The sequence below is a fragment of the Gallus gallus genome, chromosome 3 (genome assembly GCF_016699485.2).
Source record: "Gallus gallus isolate bGalGal1 chromosome 3, bGalGal1.mat.broiler.GRCg7b, whole genome shotgun sequence".
Classification (NCBI taxonomy): Eukaryota; Metazoa; Chordata; class Aves; order Galliformes; family Phasianidae; genus Gallus; species Gallus gallus.
This window is the reverse complement of record NC_052534.1, coordinates 96633971-96655689: the sequence shown is the minus strand read 5'-3', so window position 1 is coordinate 96655689 and position 21719 is coordinate 96633971. Positions and strand designations below refer to the sequence as shown.

Sequence of the window (21719 nt, the reverse complement as noted above, 5' to 3'; positions counted from 1 at the left end):
AGATGTTCTCTGGCCTAGGGCTCATCTACTGAGAAGGAAAACCAACCACATTTAAATCCTTAAAATTAGAATTGAAGCTCTCCTTCATGAACCTACGTGCCTTCCAGAGAGTAAAGGAGACAGAGAGGCAGCCGCACTGCTGTGCCACAGTAGAATGAGTAACAGCCAGGTGAATTCTGGTCTGCACGTAAGTTAAATTACTTAAGAAATAAAATGGCACTGGCAGATCTAATGCTACGTGTAGCAGAACAAGCATGAAGAAAAACATTTCTGCGAGTGATATAAATCCTCAGAACCACAGTGCTGGCAGCTGTAATGGCACTGAATTTTTAAGATGGCTTCAGGAGGTCGATTCTCTACATGTGAAAGAAGAATTCTATTTAATTATTAAGTTCTCCATGGAATAATGGGAAAATGGAGAGATCAATGAGATATTTAACCGTGCACAGGCACTGGGACATAAAATACTTCCAGTAAAATAAATGTAACTCTCTGTGTGTGCATATACACTTACATGCCTGCTCACATGCATTAGGCGAGCCTACAAGCAGTGTGCACTCATATCCTATAAACAAAGCATTTCACTTCACAGCTTACGCTGGCAGTGTGCTTTCCTTTTGTTATTGCTCAGCGCCGAGGCCCTCCTGGGCAAGGAATTAATGATGGAGCAGGCAGCATACCGTGCCCGGGCACATGCCTGAGTAAGCTTTATACCTTTCTTATGTAAGGAAACACATTACAGCAAAATGTACTCAGTATGAGAAACCAGAATTGACATTGATGACCACAAGTAAATATTTTTTTTTATATGTGTATTGCATAAAAATATGAGGAATATTAATTCTGAATAATGTTTGATAATTGATCATAGAGTCATAGAACCGTAGACTCATTCAGGTTGGAAAGACTGATTAGATCATCTAATCCAACTATCAACCCATGCCCGTGGTCACTCAAGACCAGATCAGTCAGTACCACATCTACCCTTCTCTTGAACACCTTCAGGGATGGTAACTCCATCTGTCTGATCTGCTGCACTCCAATTGTGATCTATGTTACTGCTTCAGAAGGCAGTTATGCGAATGTAGGTGAATATAAAAACACTAATGCCATAATTTACTTAATATATAGGGCTCCATTTACAAAACCATTTGTACTATATGAGTTTGTGTTTTAGTTCTGAGGTTGACGCTGAGGCAGTAGGTTTCATTTCGGTTGGAAGTAAAATGCCATAGTGCACTTCTTTATCTTTTTCACAGTACTGCTCTATTCCATGAAGGTAAGTGCTCTAACATTTTAATCTAATTATAACTGATTGTATTATTGAGATTCTCCACTAAGTGTTTCACTAGACATCTGTGCTTTAGGTGCAGTTTGAATGCCCAAATTACACAGAGCACTCAAAGCCTGCATTAACCAATAGTTCCAGTCTTAATGACTGGAAAGTAATTGGGCAGTAGTCATTCCAGATGCCCGTACAGAAATGCCTCAGAACATTCTGATAAATAATATTCACCAGTATTTCCTCTCATTCATATCCAGAACTTGTTGCATAAGCCCAACAGCAGCAAGCCCTTGCTAATTACTTTTGTCTCCTCCTTTCTGTTATGAGAAAAGGATCACTGTGGTCTCTGAATTAATGGGTTTGCCCATTAATTGGGTAATTAAACCCATAAAAATTGGTTTCAGCCCTACCTTAGTATGTGCGGGATTTAAACCCAGAATATGATTTAATTTTCCTGTAGTACAAGAGTCAATTTTCATATTTTAAGAATATGAGCTGTGTGCGTCCGAAGGTATTTAGATGTTAATGGAGATTTTCAAACGCATCTCAGTGTTTTAAATTGTCAGGAGTTCACTCTTAGTACACAATGGCTCCTACACAATCTTCAGAGCACCCATCTGCCTTGTGAGGCACTTACATACCCGTTAAAATCAGGCTTTAAAAATTTTGCTAAAGACGAATTTGGCCCAGAACATTTTCAGTCATTCAATTTCACATGATTTGCGTTGATCTGTCCATAAAGCTTCTAATTACTACTGAAACAGACCCTTTCCCTTTGAGTGCACAGGGACGGTTTGGGTCAGCAGTCAGGATGGGCAAACCAGGAGGCTGTGACTCATACCTGCAGGTGGATGTAGCGGGATAGCTGAAAAGTCACTGTTCTGCTGGTGATGGACATGGTGGTGATGGGTTGACGGTTAGACTAGATGACCTTAATGGTCTTTTCCAACCTCAGTGATTCTGTGATTCTGTGATAGATGACTGTGTTGCAGCACTTGGACCCATGCCACGGCTCTTGTTATTTTTCTGTGATCTAATCCTACAGTTATTCCTGAAGGGGAGCTTGTCCACAGGACAGCCGAGCTTCAGAATCAATTTTGTTCTTGGTATGGAAACAGCCTCTACTGTTTTCAGTAGCCATACGTCCCTGGAGTTCCATGAAGTCACGCGTAAATTTAAACACTGGGTACTTAGTTGGCATCCTGAGCTTGACCTCTGGGGAAAAAATAAATGAATAAATAAAAATAAAAAATAAATAAAAATAAAAATAGCAAAAATAAAAACTCCATGCATCAGATCCTGTCGTTACCATGCTAATCAAAGCCAGCACTGTCACAGGATCTGCTGAAAGAAGACCTACGCACACATCAGGCTCGCGCCAATTAAAAAATTGCTCATTGCCTAATTCATCAAACAGTGGGAAGCAGAAATGAAGCTTTAAATTTAGCAGAGATATTACTGCTAATTATTAACCACAGTCTCTCATTAAGCAGTTGTCTGTCATTCTGATGAACAGTACGAACAAAGAGGATGAAACATAATCTACTAATCAAATCGTAATGTAACCATATGCAATCAAACAAGCATGTGGTCATTTTCTCAGAAGATCCACTGGTGGCTTTATCTCACAATTGCTAATTAAGTGGGGATTTATTGCTCAAAAATAACACAAATTATTTCTGTATCACATTCCTTACTGTCACAAATAAGGAAGGAAGAGTGTGCAGCACTTGAACAAAAAGCACAGCAGTGGGATGTAGCTCAGTTTCCTATCTTTGTGCTCCTTTCTATGATAAAGGGACTTTATCTTCACCAAAGCAAATCTTACCACGTGGCCCTTGCTGACTCGGAGTGATTTTGTGTAGATTTTAGGCAATCCACTGCTCTACGTGCTGGCTTCAAGAGCAAATTGGAACCACTTTATCTGTCATACTCATCAAATATAAGAACAGATCAATACCCAATTGCCTGTAGGCAGGTAGAGAGTTGTTTCAAATCACCTATCATGTTTACATTGAGATCTGTCATCTCTGTGAATGATGAAATTGTAGATGCAAGTGCTGCCCTTGTGAACTTCAGGACAGTAACTGAAAGGAAAGCCTGCAGCTGTCACCAAAACGAACTCCTGTCCAAGAAATTGTATATTATAATGACTTCTTTTTTTCTCTGTATGACTTGAATCAAACTGGATTCAGTCCTCTCTCATTTCAGGCCATTTCAGGTTTTCTGCTTGGCTTTGCAAATCCTGGGTGGGTACTGGGGAAAAGTTGCAGTTTTGAACTCTGGAATCCTGCCTTGGCTCAGCTAAGCTCAAGGGATTCCTAACAAAGGATATTTAAGTTTTGGCTTTTATCTGAAAATTTGTTGATGAGTGCTGCCTTTCTCTTAAATCCATTACCGTTCTGGAAATGAAATACAGAGTCCCAGTCTGACAAAGCATGCAAGAGTAAAAATTGTAAGATATACCTGTAGGTGTTTGAGCAAAAGGTGCCTATGTGTGAACTGCTCACCTACACTCACATCACAGCCAATAGGCAATTGCAGAGAGCAATTCATGGGACTCATGTACACAGCTATCTTTAACTGAAAAAACTGGCCTTCTGGAAGAGCCTGTTTGTGTCCACTGACTGTAAATGGGGTCCCAGTTAATTAGTTTTCACTTGGATAGCCATCTTTCAGACAGGTAAGTAAGCAAAGATTAATGCTGATTTGCTTCTATCATTCATGGCAGAAATAAATTCTCATATATTTATATAATCTACAGGACATTAGAAGTCACAAGTCTGGGTTTCAAGTCTGCAGGTTTATTTTCCAGGCTTTCTCTGATCAGGATCTCAGCACTCTGCAGGAATGGGCTTCACTCCGTTGTCTGTTGCACTGCAGCACCAGAGGGATGCAGCAGCATTGGAATCTGGGTTTCACAATATTATGGGATTGTAAGAGACTGTTTGAAAAGAAGAAAAAAAGGAAAAAAAAAAAAAAAGAATCACAAAACCTATCATGCGCTGCTTTGTTTTGTAGTTCTGAGCATGTTACAGCCCAACATTTCCTGAAATTAATTAGAGGTTATCCTTTTTCTTTGCTCCAGAGGTTTGTTTTAAGACAGATTTAAAAAAAAAAAGGAAAAAAGAAAAAGGCTAAAATAGCAACGAAGGTGCTTTTTTCCTAAGCAGAATGTTAATTAATCTTTCCTTTTTCTATACTGGTTAGAAACTGCACTTCTCTTTGCACTAATTATACATTTCTTAATCTGACATTTAGGTCTATGCCTTCAGCCAAACCTTCATCTTCCCTTGGCCTCCAGATCAAAGTCCTTCAGCCCTCTATCCACCTCCTAGAGCTGGCTGCAAGGAGGGTCCTGAAAGTTTCCAGGAGCTGTCAGCATTTTCCCTTGTTACTGCCCTTCTCCTTTATTGTCGATGAACTTCAAAGGTTTGCTATTAGTGCATCACCTTCATTTGTATTAGATTTTGTGACTGTCTAATTGCCATAATAACTTCGTACAAAGCCACCCAAAAGGTATTCACCTTGTCAGAAAAGTACCATTCAGCTAAAGGACTTAAAATGAATAATTTTTTCTTCAATTACCTGTTACAGAAAGATTAATTGTGACTGTTGAATTCCCAAATTAAGACATTCCTGCTCTAAGCAGTTAGGAATATGAAAGGCCTTCTGGTCTGTTTCAGTAAAAAGGAAAAATCAGTTGTAGAAGACAAATAAATGTGATCCTGATAAATAGCAAAGGGTGCACACAAAGTCCAGTTTCTTGGAGCATGCTCCAAACAGCACAACACAGCACCCAGCACCTATCAGGGCCTTTCTGCAAAGGTAACCCTCCACGTCCCTCTGTCAAGCACTCACAGTTGATCCCTTTGCTGCATGCTGTCTCCATCTGACATGGCTGAGTCACATCTTCAAACAGTCTGTTTCTCACCACGGAGCTGAGAGTGGCAATGATTTAAATGTATATTGTAGGCATCTACTCTTGGCCAAATGAGTGCCTTGTAGAGAAACATCTATACTAATGACATAAGAAGCAGCAGGGCCCCTTTACCGGGCCTGAAGCCAACTGGCAGGAGTGGACCAAATAAATGCTCTCATAGCCTCCAGGAAGAGCTGGTGATGTGCAAACTGCTTAGTGGGAAAAGCCCCCAGCTTGGGATGAGTGGTTTCGGGGATTGCTAGCTGGATGTGACCAAAATCCTGTTAGGGATATGCATGCTGGTTGTGCTTCACTTACATGAGATGTAAGTTTGAAGCTCCTCAGGCAAAGCAGATCATAGACTCATAGAGCCTTTTGTGTTGGAAGGAACCCTTATAGACCATCTGGTCCAACTCCCCTGCAATGAACAGGGACACCCACAGCTCCATCAGATGCTTAGAGCCCTGTCCAGCCTGACCTTAAGTATCTCCAGAATTGGATATCCACCACCCTGATGGGCAACCTGTGCCAGTGCTTCACTGCCCTTATTGTAAAAAACTTTTTCTTTATGTCTAAGACAACAGTACAAATACAATTCCCATTTCCTATTTTGTTGCAGCTTGTGACCTACCCTGCTGGTTGGACTGAATTCTGTAGGGCATCTGTTAAATCTGCTGAACTACTGGATCTTGACAGGCCACGAGTATGAGATAAACACCGCACAGCTCCATAAAATCAAGGTTATTCCTGAGGGCACAGAAGGAGGAGGACTCCAGGCAGTTGGTTGCACCACTTAGACAGCTGAGCTACCCATAGAGCTCAAACACCAGCATCTGTGGTAGCAACTGTATGGGAGTTTGGAGGATCTAGGTTGTTGATTCTGATCCACTGTTTTTATACAGAAGGGTCTGAGTCATTTGCCCACTACAGAAAGTTTGATGTAGCTCTGAACTGAACATTTTTCACTTAATTTCTTGAAGGAGGCTGAGGCAGCCCAGAAGCATGAGGAAGAAATGGGAAAACAACACAGCCCACTGGATATGCTGGATATGATTTTTTTATAACGTATGCCTCTTACACTGATTGTTAGTAACTGCAAGTAGCATGCTATATGCGTATTGATTAGACAAAAAGGCTTTATTTTAACAAAGAAATTTTTACCTATCATATATGTGTGCCATGTGCAGACTTACCGTCCCCTCACATGACGGCAAGTGCTGAACTCAGAGATAGGGAGTCACATTCATTCCCCTTCTACGTCCTGAACTTCTCTATCACCAGGAAAATTCACTCTTACACACGTGCTCTAGAGTGACACTGATGCAACCAAAACATTCATTACAACCAATGATGTAACCATGCACTAATCAGTGCTGCAGTTGAAAAAACTTAGAGCTATCTCCCAGGCTTTAAAAAAAAAATAGGCTGTTTTGACGTGAAGCCAGCTGTACTCTTATCTTAACGGGGATGCTCTGTCCGTGCAGTGAAATGTGGGAATGAAGCCAGGGACGGGACTCTGCATCCAATCCATTGCTGTCTTTGCACACGTTTTTTACAGCTTTGCTCTGAGTTTAAGAGCAGAACCAATTGACCCAAAAGGCTTACCCTGCAGAAAGGTCAGGATGTGAAGTAGGGCTGGAAGAAGCTGTATTTCTGTTTGGCTTTACTGTCTTTCTTTATCTGAAAATGAAGGACTTGCATTAAATATTTTAAAAGACGTTTATTTCCTACCTGGAGTGGGTAAATCCTACTTCTGTTAAAGAGTTGAGTTACTCAGCTTTTGCTCTGGTACAGTTGGGCCACATCACAGCTGTTCCATCTTCCAGATAAAGTAGATAGGGTGTTCTGAAGCTGTGGCTTCAAAACAGTAAATGCCAAAGCCATCAGCCCTGCAGCAGGCACTGACACTGATAGCAGGATGCCCAGTCCATCCATCCACGCATCTGATCACTGGCCAGGTGAGCATCCCTTCCCCCTCCCACCTCGGTTGCCCTGCTCACAGAGGTGGGACATGGCCAGAAAATGGTGTATGATCCTGCACCTGTAGGAGCATGATGGGCTGATCAAGCACTGGGCTGCCCAAAAAGCACCACCAGACAGCTCCACTCACAAGATCTGTGTACCTTGTCATTCCTTTTCCCATATGTTAGCACACCTTTCTACCATCCTTGTACCTCACTCTCTCTATCTCAATTTTCTCCCAATAAACCCATCCCTAAATGTTTTTTTTTTTCTCACTGTCTCAGTCTTGCTGTACCTAAATTTGATATTTTGATGCTGTTATCTAGGTCACCTTGGATTTCCATAGCTCCACGGATGTGTTTCCCTAGGCACCGCTAATTTGTTCTCCACAGGGCCCCTATTACTCCCCAATACATCCCTCCAGCCGTCTGTGAAGTTGGGCTATTTCTTGCCCAACCACCCATGAAATCCAGCTCTCCTCACAGTGCAATCCATAACTTCTGGCAGCTCTCACACTGCTGACTGTTTTCTCATACCATGTCTTGCTCAGGGAGCCTCAGCTATGACCCCTAGCAGTGCACACTGCTCACAGAAAGGTGAGTTCCTCTTGGGCCAGAAGCAACTGATAGTTATGTCTTGCATTATTTGCTATTCACTGAGGCTACGGTGAAATTTCAAGGCTCTCTCTTCTAGGAAATAGTAATAGACACCTTCAAATTATGTGAAGACCTCTGTGTTGTAGGTGTCCTTCATCCCTGGAAGGACAACCGGTGTAATGGCCAAGGATGAAGGAGCTGGTAGCAATGTTATAAAAGATGCTTCATTGAAATTTGTACTTAGAGCAGAATTAAAATCCCTTTAGTTCACACTTCTATGATTACATTTTCTCTCCATATCTCTGTCAGTTACTCTTCAGGGGACTATTAAATTGTCTGTATCATATTTTTAGAAAAATATCCCCCCGTTTATTGCTAGGGAACAATTAATTTCTCCAGCCTGGATTTTCGTCCCAGCTATAAGAATTCCACATAATCACCTGCAGCCCAGCCTCCATGTGTCCTTAGGCCACTTCTTCAAACCGAGTTTAGCTTAAAATTCACACATGGGAGTGGGGCTTCCTTATGTTAACCTGATGTAAATCCTAAACAATTTTTTCTCCAACAGGAAAAGTTCAGATTTGGGAATCGTCTCTTTCTGCCATCTCCTTTTGCAGCAAGTTCTCCTGTGCTGCCTCCTGCTTGGCATCAGGGCTGTAAGGAGGGGGTAGGTGGGACTCATCCCCTGCCTCACTGGACACAATCCATTTGCCCAGTTCTGTGGGTTACTGCAGGTGCAGCCCAATGCTTGTATTTAGCAGGCACAAATAAGGAAAGGAAAATAGAGCAGAGGCAGGGGGATGGAGGCAATGGCTGCAGCCGTGCTGCTGCTCCCAGGCTTACCTGTCCCCCTGCATAGCTCTTCCCATCTCCTTACAGCATGAATAGGATGAAGTGGGGCTGAGGGATGGCTCTTTATTTTCCCATATTTAGAGCATGCATTAATGAGATATGCAGAGTAAAGTTCATTATTATTTGACACAAACCATGGGAGATGAATCACTGATGATTAAAGCAAGCTTAAAGTCTCTCTTTGCAAGGCTCATATAAGCCAAAGGGGAAAGTAGTAGTTCTGGTGGTGCCTGTGACAACTCTGGGGAAGCAGAGGGAGATGTTTCCATCAACAGGAACCCACTTGCTCAAACTTCATCTGTAGGAAGGCTAGATATTGCATTCACCCAGGTTTTGGTGTGGTCAATGACGGAAATATATACCTCTCCTGATCTATCTAGATACTGTTTTGATATGAAAGCAGTCATTTTCTCTCTTTCTTAGTGTCTTACCGTGACCAGCAGTCTGAACTTAACAGTCAGTGAAGCCAAGCAGCTGGGCTCTCTTTCTACAGAAAATGGCATTGACAAAGCAATTGGAAAAGGGACACAGCCTTTCACCCTGTGGTGGTGACTTTTGTCAGCTGTGAAGGAGAGATATTCCTTCAAGGAAGATCTGGTATTCCAATTTCTGCTACGAGTCCCGCAGTTGCTCCAACCCCTGCTATGGGTCCTGTGGCTGCTCCAAGTATTGCAACAAGGAAAAGAAAAATATTCCTCCCAGGGCAGGTGCACTGTGCCCAGAGGTACAGCCCTGTAATTACTCCAGCTCCTGCAATCAGCCCGGTAGCTGCTCCAACTCCTGTGACAGGTCCTGTGGTTACTCCACAGGGGAACTGATTTTCTACATTATTAGAAGAATCCATGATACAATTTTCTCTCAGGTCAAGTAGCAGTTTCCTAAACAATCCCAGGCTTCAATCCACATGCAAACAACAGAATCTAAAGGGCTCTATAGTGTGGTAATGGCCAGAGCAGGCCAACCGGCCTGAAGGCCAAAAGTAGATCCAAATTCTACTCAATCAGCAGAAGTGTAACAGCAGCACATCAGCAGCCCAATGCCAAGAATTTTATTCTTCCCTCAGCAGTTCTGCCATGGTTACATTGAACTCGATCAGTTTGGTGGTGAAATGAGGAAACACTAAGAATAAAAATACAATATGAAAATGACTGTAAATTATTCCCCTCTTTTTCTGCCTCGTGAAATCTAATTTTCACATGCGGCAATGTAAGGAAAACAACCTGATTTCCTTCAGAGAGATTTAACTGTAGTATCTCAGTTAGTTTACAGAGCAGAGAGCCAGGTGGTAACCCCAGAGCTGCTCAGAATCAAGGGTTCATGTATAGGCTTGAACAATAGTGATACTTGTTCAAGTTATACACTGCCTCCTAATCACGAATACTGGTATGTAGACCTTTCATCAATCTCACTGACAGTGAGGTCACAAGGCTCTTTAAACCAAGGGGCTGCTGAGCTGTAATCAGTCAGGTTTTCTTCTCTGCTCTCTTGAAGGGCAATGTATTGATGGCTGCCAACCTAAGAACTAGCTGTGAAGCTCCATCAACTCAAAAGCGAACACAGGCCAATAAGCACAAAATATTTCTTTTATCAGTTGTGGCACTCAGGTCCCAAGCGATGAGGCATTCTGTACGTTTCCTTCAGGACTGTGCTCCCATCAGTATCAGGAATCATCAAGTACATAAATATTCCCTTTACATCTCACTCAACAAGCTCACATATGCAATGAAGAGTACTGTGTTCCAAAAAACTTCACGTCACAATAGGAATACATATCAGTTCTAGTAATTATGTGTCCATGAACCTTCCTACATGGGTACTACTTCCTCTGAATAATGCAGAGATGTTCTGAAGCAGCAGCTGACAATTACACCCGATTTCATGAGTCTTCTTTCCAAATCTCTCAGCATATATACAGGGCCCTGCTCGTAAAACAAATGTTCTTCCATATTCAAGAAACCACTTGTTACCAGTTTTAGCAGTGTGGCAAGGACGTGTTCTAACAGTCGTTTTCATTATCGCATTGTCAACCTCTTAAATTAACACTCAAGATTTTATTTCTTTTTCCTAAGACTGAGCTGAGAGAACTTGTGGCTTTAAACTTGGAATATTACCCTTATCTCTGCAATTAAGTTAATTTCTCTAAGGTAGGTGAAAAGGAATATGTCAGCATTCACTCTTAGTCAGCTACCTCCATTTCCCCTATGACACCTGGTGATACAATGCTAACATTCTCCTGTTAGTCGGGAGTCTCTGTGTACTGCTGACTGTGTGTGACACTGATGACATTAAGACTTACAACAGAAATGTTAGGATGAGTCCAGTGGACAAAAGAAAATGGAAATGTCTGGATACAGCTGCACCAGAACACATGGAAGAAGTGGAATGGCATGTGTCGATGTCACCTCAATTAGAACATCATCACAGTCATAGCATGTCTACCAACAAACATCTTCCGCATACTTCACAGCCAGGCCAAGGAAGGGAAAAAGGAGATTCTAAAACAAATTACAGCCTACTTCAAGACTAAAACAAGGACTCGAGTCATTAAAGGACAATAGTGAGAAGCTGAGGAATGGGAAATTCCATTTAAACATAAGGAAAAAGTTTCTCACTGAAAGGCTGGTCAAACACAGTGGTTGTGGAGTCTCCACTCAAAACCCAACTAGATAAGATTTCAAACAATATGTTTTAATCAACTCTGCTTTGGGCAGGGGTGTGGCACTGGACTGACCCCAGAGTTCCCTTTCAAACCCAAGCATGCTGCAATTCTAATGGGGCTGGATCCTTATAACATCCCCCCACAGGAAGACAAAGGATTGTAAGTAAATTCTAATCACTGAAATGCAGCACAGCGGTGTGGCAAAATCAAAATCATTGTCAGCTCCTCTGTGTGCAGAAAAGCTTATCCAAAATCATCAAATGCTTATCAGCCTAAGGAGAACACTACATTTTTTCACAACAAGGAATCTTGTCCACCTGATCCATGAGATGTCCTTCCAGATGCACAAATGCTGGACGGGTTGCTTGGACACCTGTGTCCTCATACTTCAGACCATGTAGGTGTGATGATGGGAAACACTGTTTTATTTTGTAAATGAATCCATATAACATCTGGCCTTGAGCTTTACCTTAGTGCTTCTATGGTGCTGCAGGATTGTTTCCTATGTGATGCAGTACGAGGCAGTGTGACCTTTTTGTTCTACCAAAGGAATGCAAAATTCACTGCACAAAACATAGGGTGCCACTTGCTCAGCTAGCACAAATTAAAACTCTTCTAATATTTGGCCTTCATTCATTTTTAAATGGTGTTTGTCAGCTGGTCTAGTAGATATAGACTAGTTCTGAAAGGAATTAATTAGAATCCCTTGGTTTTAACCTAAGTCAATCTGGACTAACAGGAAGAACCCTTCTTGCCCTAAAGTTGCTGTCTACATCTACTTATGACTACCAGTGAAAGTAGAGCTTACAAGGTTTAATCTTGTATAACATGGCTTTGCAGTTTAACACTAGCAAACACTGTAACTCGCCACGTAATCACAGTAGTTCAACTATTCTTACCTTTGTTTTCTGTAATCAAGATGTTAAGGGCTGCGAGCATCATTTCTTTCTATTCTTCCCCATATCATTCCCCATCATTACCTCCCCTGCATGAACAAATGAGCCCAGCTTTGCAGACCCCACTGTCCCGTGGCAAGGCGTGCTGCGCTGCAAAGTCAGACAGTACCATTGCAAAGGCAGCCAGCGCCACCTCATGCTGCTCTGCGGCACTGCAAGGAGCTGAGATCCTGCAGCAGCAGAGGTAGAGAAACAGTCATTCCCCCCAATGCTCCTCACTTCCCTATAATGTCCTGTATTAAAAATACCTGCTTCTGTACCATTGAATCATTTTGTGATTCAAAGCAATCAAGAAGTTTTGGATGAGATGCACCAAACTATAATATATTTTTCAGGATGTTTTCATTTGTTGCAACAAAAAAGCATCCTAAATCATACTCTAGTTTAACGTAAAGACTTCTGGGGAAGTTTTCACAGATCCAAGACAGATTTCTGGTAAGAGACTCAGCCCCCACTTGACCTCAGGCATTCATAGATAGTTCATATTCTGATGTCCCAAACGACCAGTGCGTCTTCTAGTAGTACACAAGCAGGTCTGTTAGGGGAACAGATAACCCAGGACTCCTCTGGGCTCTGGGGTTTTGTTTCTAAAGGAGAAAAAGGAACAGTTCTCCTCTGCCAAAGAATATACACATGCTACAGCTCTGATCTGCCAGCGGTACCCTTTCGTCAGCTCGCTCTCCTGTACAGTCAGGATAATTAGATTTCTCATGGATGACATGTTTTAATTAGTGACAGTGGCTGGACAAGCCAGAGGAAAAGATCAGTTAGTTTGCAGCCTTGTAAACTCGGGTACAAAAAACATGTGGTGGAGTGAGTGCCAGACTCCAGCAGGACCCGAACTCCAACACAAAGAAAACACATTCTGTATGAAAATGCTTAATACAAATTTCACATACTTCTTCTCCATACCCTCAGGTGCCATCAGCTTAGTCCAGACAGAACAGCGGCTGGTGTCGGGAGATAAGGCTTTTTGGTTTCTTACATGCCATTCATTTGTCACTCAAGTGAGAAACTGCAGAATCTAAAAGACAACTGAATAAATAGCTGGAAAATAAAGGGCATCGCTCCAGTGAAAGCATGGATGCCACCTGTTAAACCAGCAGAGAGAAGCAGAGGAGCGAGGACGCTATGGCTCCTAGTCATATAAAATGTATTAGTGAATATGGAATAAAACAGTAGCAAAAGATGCCTGCAGACATTAGGGATGGTTAGCTGCTGGCTCATCAGGCCCACGGCCTGGCCAGCTGCAAGGCCAAAGGAAGTGCTGCATTCAGGAGGGCTCTGCATCCTCTGCTCCTCAGCCACCCCTCGCATGGCTCTTTTTGTGCTGTAGGAGTTCAAGCAAAACTGGTTGCCCTTTCGTTTTAGCATCTTTCCTGCAAAATTCTGTACCTGTTTGCCTTATCTTTGCTGCAGTGTCAAACACACAGTTGCTTTACACCGTGCTGCGCTGATTTGTTTGTATTACAATGTTCACTTTATCAAGGATCTGCATTTCTGTCTCCTTTTATTGCCATGACTGGTGTAATAAAGACAGATTGCAGAATGTGACCCTTTCATCAAGTAAAATAGAGTCCCCGTGTTTGAAATGCTATTGCTTTATCTATTTTGACGCCCAAGGAAATTGCCATTGCTACATGCTGATCAGCATAGTTATTTATTGCCCGATTCTTGAACAGATTTCTGAACCTGTTTCATATGCAGACTGACTGCTGGTGAGATATTGAAAAGATGTTTGATAGCACACAACCATCCAATGCAATGGAAGCTAAATGCAACTTGCTTTTAAAAGCCTCCTGCTTAGTAAGGGCCCAAGCAGCCTGTTATCGTCAGTGTGCATCGCTGCTGTTGGATTGTTATTCAGAGCAGCTGGATACTGAGCAAAGATACCTGACTTGCAATAATTACAGCAAATTGGCACTGGCAGGAGAAGTACAAACCAAGCCAGCCTTACACTGACCATGTCACGCCAACGTGAGGGGTGGATGTGGTTCAGAAAGAGCAGCTGGGAAGAAGTGGTCTTCTTGGAGCATCCTGCTGCTGTCCTGATCTGTACAAGTAAGGACTGGAGGGGTCCTGGCCCCTTCTGAGGGGTGAAAAGATCCACTTCTTGGTGTCCCCTGAAACAGAAGGAATACTTTTTTTGTGTCACTGGAAGGCAACAGTGCACTCAACCTCACTAAAATTATTATCACTCTGACTAAATAATAACTAAAGACGTTTGCATGCAGCAGCACAGGTAATGTCACAAGGTGGTAATGTCACCAGGAAGCCAACATCAAGCTGGAATGTTATTGGCATTTTTTTAGCAGAGTAATTTCAACTTTTTTGTCATGGTGCAAATAGATGCAGGTTTCTACATTGTTCAGCTAGCAAAGTGGGGGTTTGCTCATTAGCACCTCAAGCCAAGACATTCCAAAAACATGGTGTTAAATAACCAAGTTCTTCATGAAAGATACATAAGCATTTGAGGACCCAAATACAGAAACAGATACAGAAAGATGTAGAACCAAAAAACACAGATATTTTTCTCCAGTGTAGCCTCATCCCCCTCACAGTGGGCTTAAGGAACTTTCCCAGACAGCCTCCATAGCTAACTAACTGAGATGGAGTTTTGTTTCCATCACTTAGCCCAGTCACTTTTTTAATCCACTGAGGCTTTTAACGTTCAATATTTTCCCAACCTCGAATCAGAACTTCCCTCGGTTGGAATATTTCCCCTGGTGCTTTCTCAGAGCAGAGCAGGAATTCCAGCTGCAGGACTGAGCTTCCCCTCAGCAGGAGGAGCACGCTGTGCTCACTGCAAGTCACAGTCTGCTCCAAGGCCCTTCAGTACAACAGGTCAGTCTATATGGGATGTGTCAAATCAAACTTCTTTCTTTCTTTCTTTCTTTCTTTTTTTTTTTTTTCCTTAAAGAAAGGCAGCTATGCTTGGTTTATTAACACAGAACCTTCTCCATGCCATAATGGTCAGACAAGACAACCCAGCCATTAAACTGAAAATGACAAGAAACCTACTGAGCTTTCAGAATGTTACATCCCTATTACACTTGTGTTTCTTGACAATCCCAAGGTGGATTGCAAAGCCACCCAGTCCCAGCTCCTACACAACCTTGTATGTTTTAGGCAGCCCTGAGCTTCACGAAGAGATTAAAACTGCCTGCCTGGAACTGCAACAAGGACCACCTGCAGCTATGCCAATAACCTGGAAGTACTCCTAAAGGATCCTATGGCCTGGGACATGGGTCCCCTTCTCAGCATGTTACTTTCTGAAAAACATACTGGTCTACTTGAATTGTTTCCCTGTGACTTTTCTTTCTTTTAATCCTTAATTTTCTGGTATATCCACCAGGAGGATGCTAAGTACCTTCCCATGGTCGCTGAAAGTGCTACTTCTAGCTTCAGGCTAGAGAGTTTGAGACTTTCTAAGCAGCTTTGTTTTCATGAACCCTTCAGGATAAATTTTGGAAAGTCTCTTACGTATTAGCTAACTGGATTTGAAAAGCTTTCATGCTTCTAATCCAAACTGGGTGCTCATCTTCTATATCCTCTGGTCTGAGAGGTCTCCTGCATCATCTGCCTCTTTGCTTCACTCAAGCTTCCAGTGAGCTCAGAGGCATTCTCAAGGATCTGAACCATTATTACCATTTTACTTTTCCTCTTGCTTCTGAAACCTGAAGGTTCAGTCTATGGCAGTTTAAGTTACTAGAACCCAGGACAGTTGGGGCCTTGCCAGTCTCTGCCTCTGAGCTTGCACAGCCCCTTGCACACTGACCCAGTGATCTAAGATCAATGAAAATGAACACTGCCAGAAACAAAGTGTCTAGCTTTCAGCTGGGTGTCCCCACATGCTGCTGGCACTACTTCCAGAGGAAACAGAAGGAAGCTGGACCAGACAAGTAACTCTGCTTCTAGCAGCACTGGTAAGAAAGTAAACACCTGGTGCTGAAAAATAGGATTCCTTCTGCTGTTATGCATAAGAAGTAAGCCTCATGTTTGTGCACCATGTGAGAAGGGGACAGAAAGCTAGCACAAGCTGGTCAGGCCGGGTGCTTTCAAACTATCAGGTTTTACAATGTCATTTTCAGAGCCCAGAAGTGGTTATAAAATGGCTGTGTAACAGGCTAATCCCAAATAGGTTACAATACAGAGAAAGGGCGTGATGAGTCCTGTTTGGAGGACATGGCTAAAATAATATTTATTCTGGGATAATGTTGACGTCTGGTAACTAAGCTCAGGAAAGCATCTGTGACATGCTGGCCCAACCCATACAGCTCACAGCTCTGCTCTTGATGTGAACTCAGTGAAACTAACCAGAGTTTGAGCTAGGAGTGAGGCCTCAGAGTGGGTTGTGTGGGGTCATTGCCTCCTTCAGGGATCCCAGGCCAAAAGGATGGGCAGGTAGGAGAGCTGGGAGCAGCAGGATGTTCGTGTCAGGCTTTTATTACCACATGTGCAGGGTTTGGTGCTTGTTCCAAAATTGGAAAGAGGACTGGACTCCAGCAGTTATGCTGGCTCCATCTTGCTCCTGGGTGAGGAGAACAGGCCTGCATTGGGCCAGCTTGCAGAGTGAGCTGAGTGTCCTAAGGATCTAATCCCTGGAACTGAGAAGAAAAAGTAGAGAAACATATTCTTAGATGTTAATTACGGTAGTTGACAGTAATGGCAATTAGTAAAAGGTATTGAATATGTCATTTTTGCCCTATGGCACCCTTGAACAGCAGTCACATGAGCCTGAAAGATTTTTAGGGCTACACTTGCCAGTTAGTGAAGGCCTCTCAGCATGTTTTCTGCCTATGTGCCTTCCTTTCCTTCAAGTATGGTTAATTATGGTCATGTATATCAAATTAGACTGCAAAAGGCTTTATTTAAGCTTCCAAATCTTCATCTCAGATTCATCCTAAACAGAAAATAAGCCTCATTGAGTAGACAGCAGCTTGTCTCAATCTCCATCCGCTGTTCCTGCTGAGGCCTAGTGGCACCTGTCCCACCTCTGATGCAAGCAAAGCCGTTGTTCCAGGGAGCAATCCTTATTCTTTTCCTTTACCCTCCCTTTTCTGGCTTTAAGGTTTCCTTTAGATTAGAAGTTCTTAGATTTAAAGTAAGGAGGCAGTCAAAATTTATTAAGCCCCCCTGTACACTATGCTCCCCTTGTGTATTCGTCAGTGTAGGAACCTGGCAAGGTTCGTGAAATACAAGAATATTCCTCATATTCTTATCTTTATTCCTCTTGCTATCTGGTATGAACAAACATTATGGGGACACTTCAAGGAGGAGAAACAAAACATCCTTGCATGTAACAGGGGAATAGCTTGTAAAGCTCTGTGAAAAGGATCTACACTAAGCAATCTGTGTGGTATTGGCTTGGCTACAAGAGGGCTAGGCAAAACAGGGAAATGACAAATTAATGGAATTCATGGATGCATAGCAGCCAGGCTTGTACGATGCAGGCTCTTGCTCCACTGATTTCAAGATGGGATTGTGCATAAATCAAAATAAGATAGAAAGGCAGAACTGTTAATAAAACCTGCCTTTCCATGACAGCAGTGTTCAGGTTCTCTCCTATAACCAAGTGTGGTCAGATCGCAGCACAATAACACTAGTGAAGACATTAGATTAGAAAAACGTCATGATTTTACACGCACACCTATAGAAGTTCTTCAGGGCTCAGAATCACAGGGCTTTTAATTTCATCCCCCTTCTAGAATACTAATACTAGAATACTAATACCTGGAAGAGACTGAAATCATTTTAGAATCATAGAGACTAGAAGAGGCCTCTGGAAATTGAGTCCAAAACCCTGCTAAAGCAGGCTTCACAAGAAAGGGAACAGGTGAGTCTTGAACATCCCCAAAGAAGGCAACTTGTGGGGAAACAAGAAAGACTATTCAGGGCAGAAGCTGTGGAGCAAGATAAACGGTATGAGAAAGCAAGGCTGAGAATGAAGGACACCTCCAGAAGACGAAAAAACAAAGTCAAGTAAGCTGCATGATGGCCATGTTGATGATGACCCTGATTGGAGGAAGAGTGGATGGCTTGGAATGACTCCTGACTTAAGGAGTGTTTGTGGAATGTTTTGTTGACATATAAAGGCAGGTGGGAAAGTTAAAAGAGAAAACTTATGAACGTATATGTGGGATGTTAGAACCTGTAATAAACATTTTGGATCGTTCACATCTAAGTCCGTGCCTCAGATACTGCAGCACTTCCACCACTCCTCTGGGCAGCCTGCCCCAGTGCTCTGTCACTCTCACAGTAAAGCTCTTCCTCATGATTGTGTGGAAATTCCTGTGTTCCAGTTTGTAACCACTGCTCATTGTTCTGTTGCTGCACACTGCTGAAAAGAGCCTGACTTCATCCACTGATTCCCATCCTTTAGATATCTGTAAACACTGAGAAGATCCCCCTGAGTCTTCCCCAGGCTGAACATCCCCAGGTCTCTCAGCCTTTCCTCATCCAGGAGATGCTCCAGGCTCTCATCATCTCATCTGTCCCTCTGCTGGGCTCTCTCCAGCAGTTCGCTGTCTGCCCAGAATGGGATTGAGTATTCCAGATGTGGCCTCATCAGGGCAGAGGAGAGGAGGAGGATAACCTCCCTTGGCCTCCATCTACTTTTAAACAGTACATACAAAGTACTTTTCCAATATTCCCTTTTTCATGTACCCACCAATCACATGAGCATTCTTGCCAGTGGTATCTCAGCAGATGATCATGCTGCGATTGAGAGGAAACAGTTTCAAAATCTCTCTCGGGGATTTCCTTCAGGGGCTGGAGAGTGGTCCATCTTCACCCATCCTCATGCAGATCCTCAGGCAAACTCATCAAATTCCTTAATGCACTGCATCTGCATGCAGCTCATTCACCAAATACCCCACATCCTTGTCGTGTTTTCATCGTTATCTATAAAACCAGAATGTTTTATTGTTCTGGTGGTTGGCAACCCTGCCCACAACAGGGGGGTTGAAACTAGATGATCTTAGAGGTCATCGTCAACCAAGCACCGCCATCCAAATTACTGCTGCACAGCACAGGTGGAAAATGAAGTGTACCATCTCCATGCAGTTCCTTTCGTAAGCCAGGCCAAAACGAGTCACTAATTTTCTCTGGCAATAATTACGTGCTGTAAAGCCTATCATTGAATAATTTCTTGCTGTGAGGACTCTGCCTCACTCAGTAGGGTCAGTAGGGTCCCAGAGTCATACACAGGGACAAGGTTAGTGGGCGTGCTAGTGATGGGTTGAGGGCTGGTCTAGATGACCTTGGTGGCTTTTTTCAACATTCACGATTCTGTGATTCCATGATTTTATAGCTACTTTTCCAAACAGTACTGGTGGAACGCAACAGACGGCGCGCAACACCCCCAACCCACCCCTTCCCGCCCGCCGCCCCACAGAGCCTCTCCCCTCCGCCCAGCGACCCTCACGCGGCCGCTCCCCATTGGTTCATCCCAGTGCGCCTGCGCTGCATCCACCAATGGGCGGCGGCCACGGCGGGGAACGAGGGGGCGGGGCCGGGGTCGGGAGGGCTGTGTGGAGCGGCGGCGGCGGTGGAGAGTGGTTGTAGTCATGGGGGTGCGCGGAACGGGCGGCCTGTGGTGGGGTAAGGGCCGTGCTGAGGGCATCTGAGGGGGTGGTGGGGCCGGGGTGCGAGCCGCGGTGCGGTGGCCGGGAACGGAGGTGCTCCGCGGGGGCTTAAGAGCGTGAGGGGGTGGCAGGCCGCGCCTAGAGCCGAGCCGTGACCGCTGTGCCTGCGGAGGAAGCGCGAACGTCTGCCCGTGGGGCCCGGCGGGGAGGAGGGGGTGGCAGCGGCCCCCGCAAGCGGGACCTATTACTCCTATTGAAAAAGCTCCTCTAGTTTCCAGTAATCAGGGTTTGTGGGTTTTTTTTCCACGTACCTGATCGCCCCGAGCTGGGGAGCGGTGCGGTGAGGGCGACCAGGGGTGAATTAACGGCAGACAAAGGGCCGCGGGGCGAGGCGGAGCCGTGCGGGGGGTGGTCCGATGTGGGGAGTCACGAAGCCGTCGTCCCACGGCGGCAGCTTTCCTTGCCGGCCCTCCGGGCGTAACGCGGCTCTTCTCTGGGAGCTGCTGGTGGCGCGGAGCCGTGGAGCGGGGCTAATGGCACTGCTGGCTGCCTGGTTTGGTTACGTGAGAAAACTGCTTTGGGTATCTGCTGATCTGGCTGGTTCCACCCACTGTGGATTTCAGGCAGTCCCAGACGTGCGTTTTCCTGGTTTAAATGCTTGTGGAAAAACGATCTTGTTATTTGCTGCGGATGAATTAAGCCTTGCACGTTGCACGTGTGAGAGTTAGAATAAAACCCAAAGCACACCAGTACTCGCCTAGGTGAATTTCACCCTATGCTTTCTTCTCTGGGTTCTCTTTGGCAGATCTTTGTGAGCTAGAACTTTTCTTTTTGAAGTGACTGAAATAGCTGAGTGAACTCTGTTCACTCGCTGAATGTGTTTGCCACAGATCTCTTGGGCGATGACAAAACATGGTCGTTCCAATTCAGTCATCTCTTTCCATCTTGGGAAGGGTTTCTCAGTGGAGATTGAGCCCTGAAAGTGGGTTGGTCTGCACTGTGGGGATACTGAAGGGACAGACTCAACCTAATGTGGAAGTCTGATGGTGGAAACCAGTGAGGATCACAAAAGAAGGGGCTGAGAGGTGCTGGTAAGAGGGTGTTATGCAGTGGATGAGGTACTGGTTTGCAGCGTAGCAGTTCAGCCCTGACCTCTGTCTGAGCACCCAAAATATGTTACTTTCTGCTTCCCTCATCTGCAGGATATGTATAATGAAACTTGACTTGCTGAGCAGGGCTGCTGATGCATAGGTGATGTTGCACAGTCTGTGTACTATGTGCTGTAGAATTTTTGCATCACTGAGCTGTATCTTTCTCTCATATTCAGTCTTAAAGGAAGTGAATGTGCAGCTTGCTATGCAAATTATAGCCACTTGCAGAAAAGCCAATTATTTTTGCCTAGTTCTGACTGCAGTGCCTGAGCTTTTACTTCCCTGAGCCTTCAGTGATTAAAAAAGTCTTCTGTTGTATGACTTTTGTTACGAAGATACTTGTTATCAAGTCATCTCTTAATTCTCACAAGGTAGAAGAAAGGGCTATGAGATTGTATGTGGAAAGTCTCAACTAGTAATAAGATCTAGAAGTGACCAGAAGTATGAAATCCATTTTAACAGGTAGCTAAATCCTTGTGCCTTTTCAGTGGGAGTTCTGTTGTTAGAGCTCTAAGGGTGTTTGAGTTGTTAACTAGAGAGATTTAGCATCTGCTGTCCAGTCTGTTGCTAGATAGACAAATCAATGCTGGATTAGCATCCTCAGAAAGAATGAAGGTAGTTACACTATTAATGCATCAGGTGTTGGTCCTAAAACTACTATAGCTGTGCTGACACTGGTTGGGATCCTGCATTATGTGATGCTTTGAAAGGTGTGTGTGGCAGTGCAGTGCACTGAGAGTATGCTGTGCT

The 21719-nt window shown here is 43.9% G+C and overlaps 1 protein-coding gene and 1 long non-coding RNA gene across 2 annotated transcripts in view; one reads left to right on the top strand and one right to left on the bottom strand.

Moving 5' to 3' along the window:
* Positions 1 to 538: 538 nt before the first annotated feature.
* LOC107051690 lies at positions 539 to 20359 on the bottom strand. Its single transcript, XR_001463418.3, has 3 exons — positions 20130 to 20359; positions 6369 to 14355; positions 539 to 2500 (listed from the first exon to the last, which is right to left on the bottom strand). It is a non-coding gene; the product is annotated as an uncharacterized LOC107051690 (long non-coding RNA).
* Positions 19754 to 21719, top strand: part of PDIA6 (protein disulfide isomerase family A member 6) — a 16008-nt gene continuing 14042 nt past the window's right edge. The window contains exon 1 of the mRNA XM_419952.8: positions 19754 to 19834. Within this exon, the coding sequence (XP_419952.2) occupies positions 19801 to 19834 (34 nt within the window). The 5' untranslated portion in view covers positions 19754 to 19800. The remainder of the gene's footprint in view (positions 19835 to 21719) is intronic.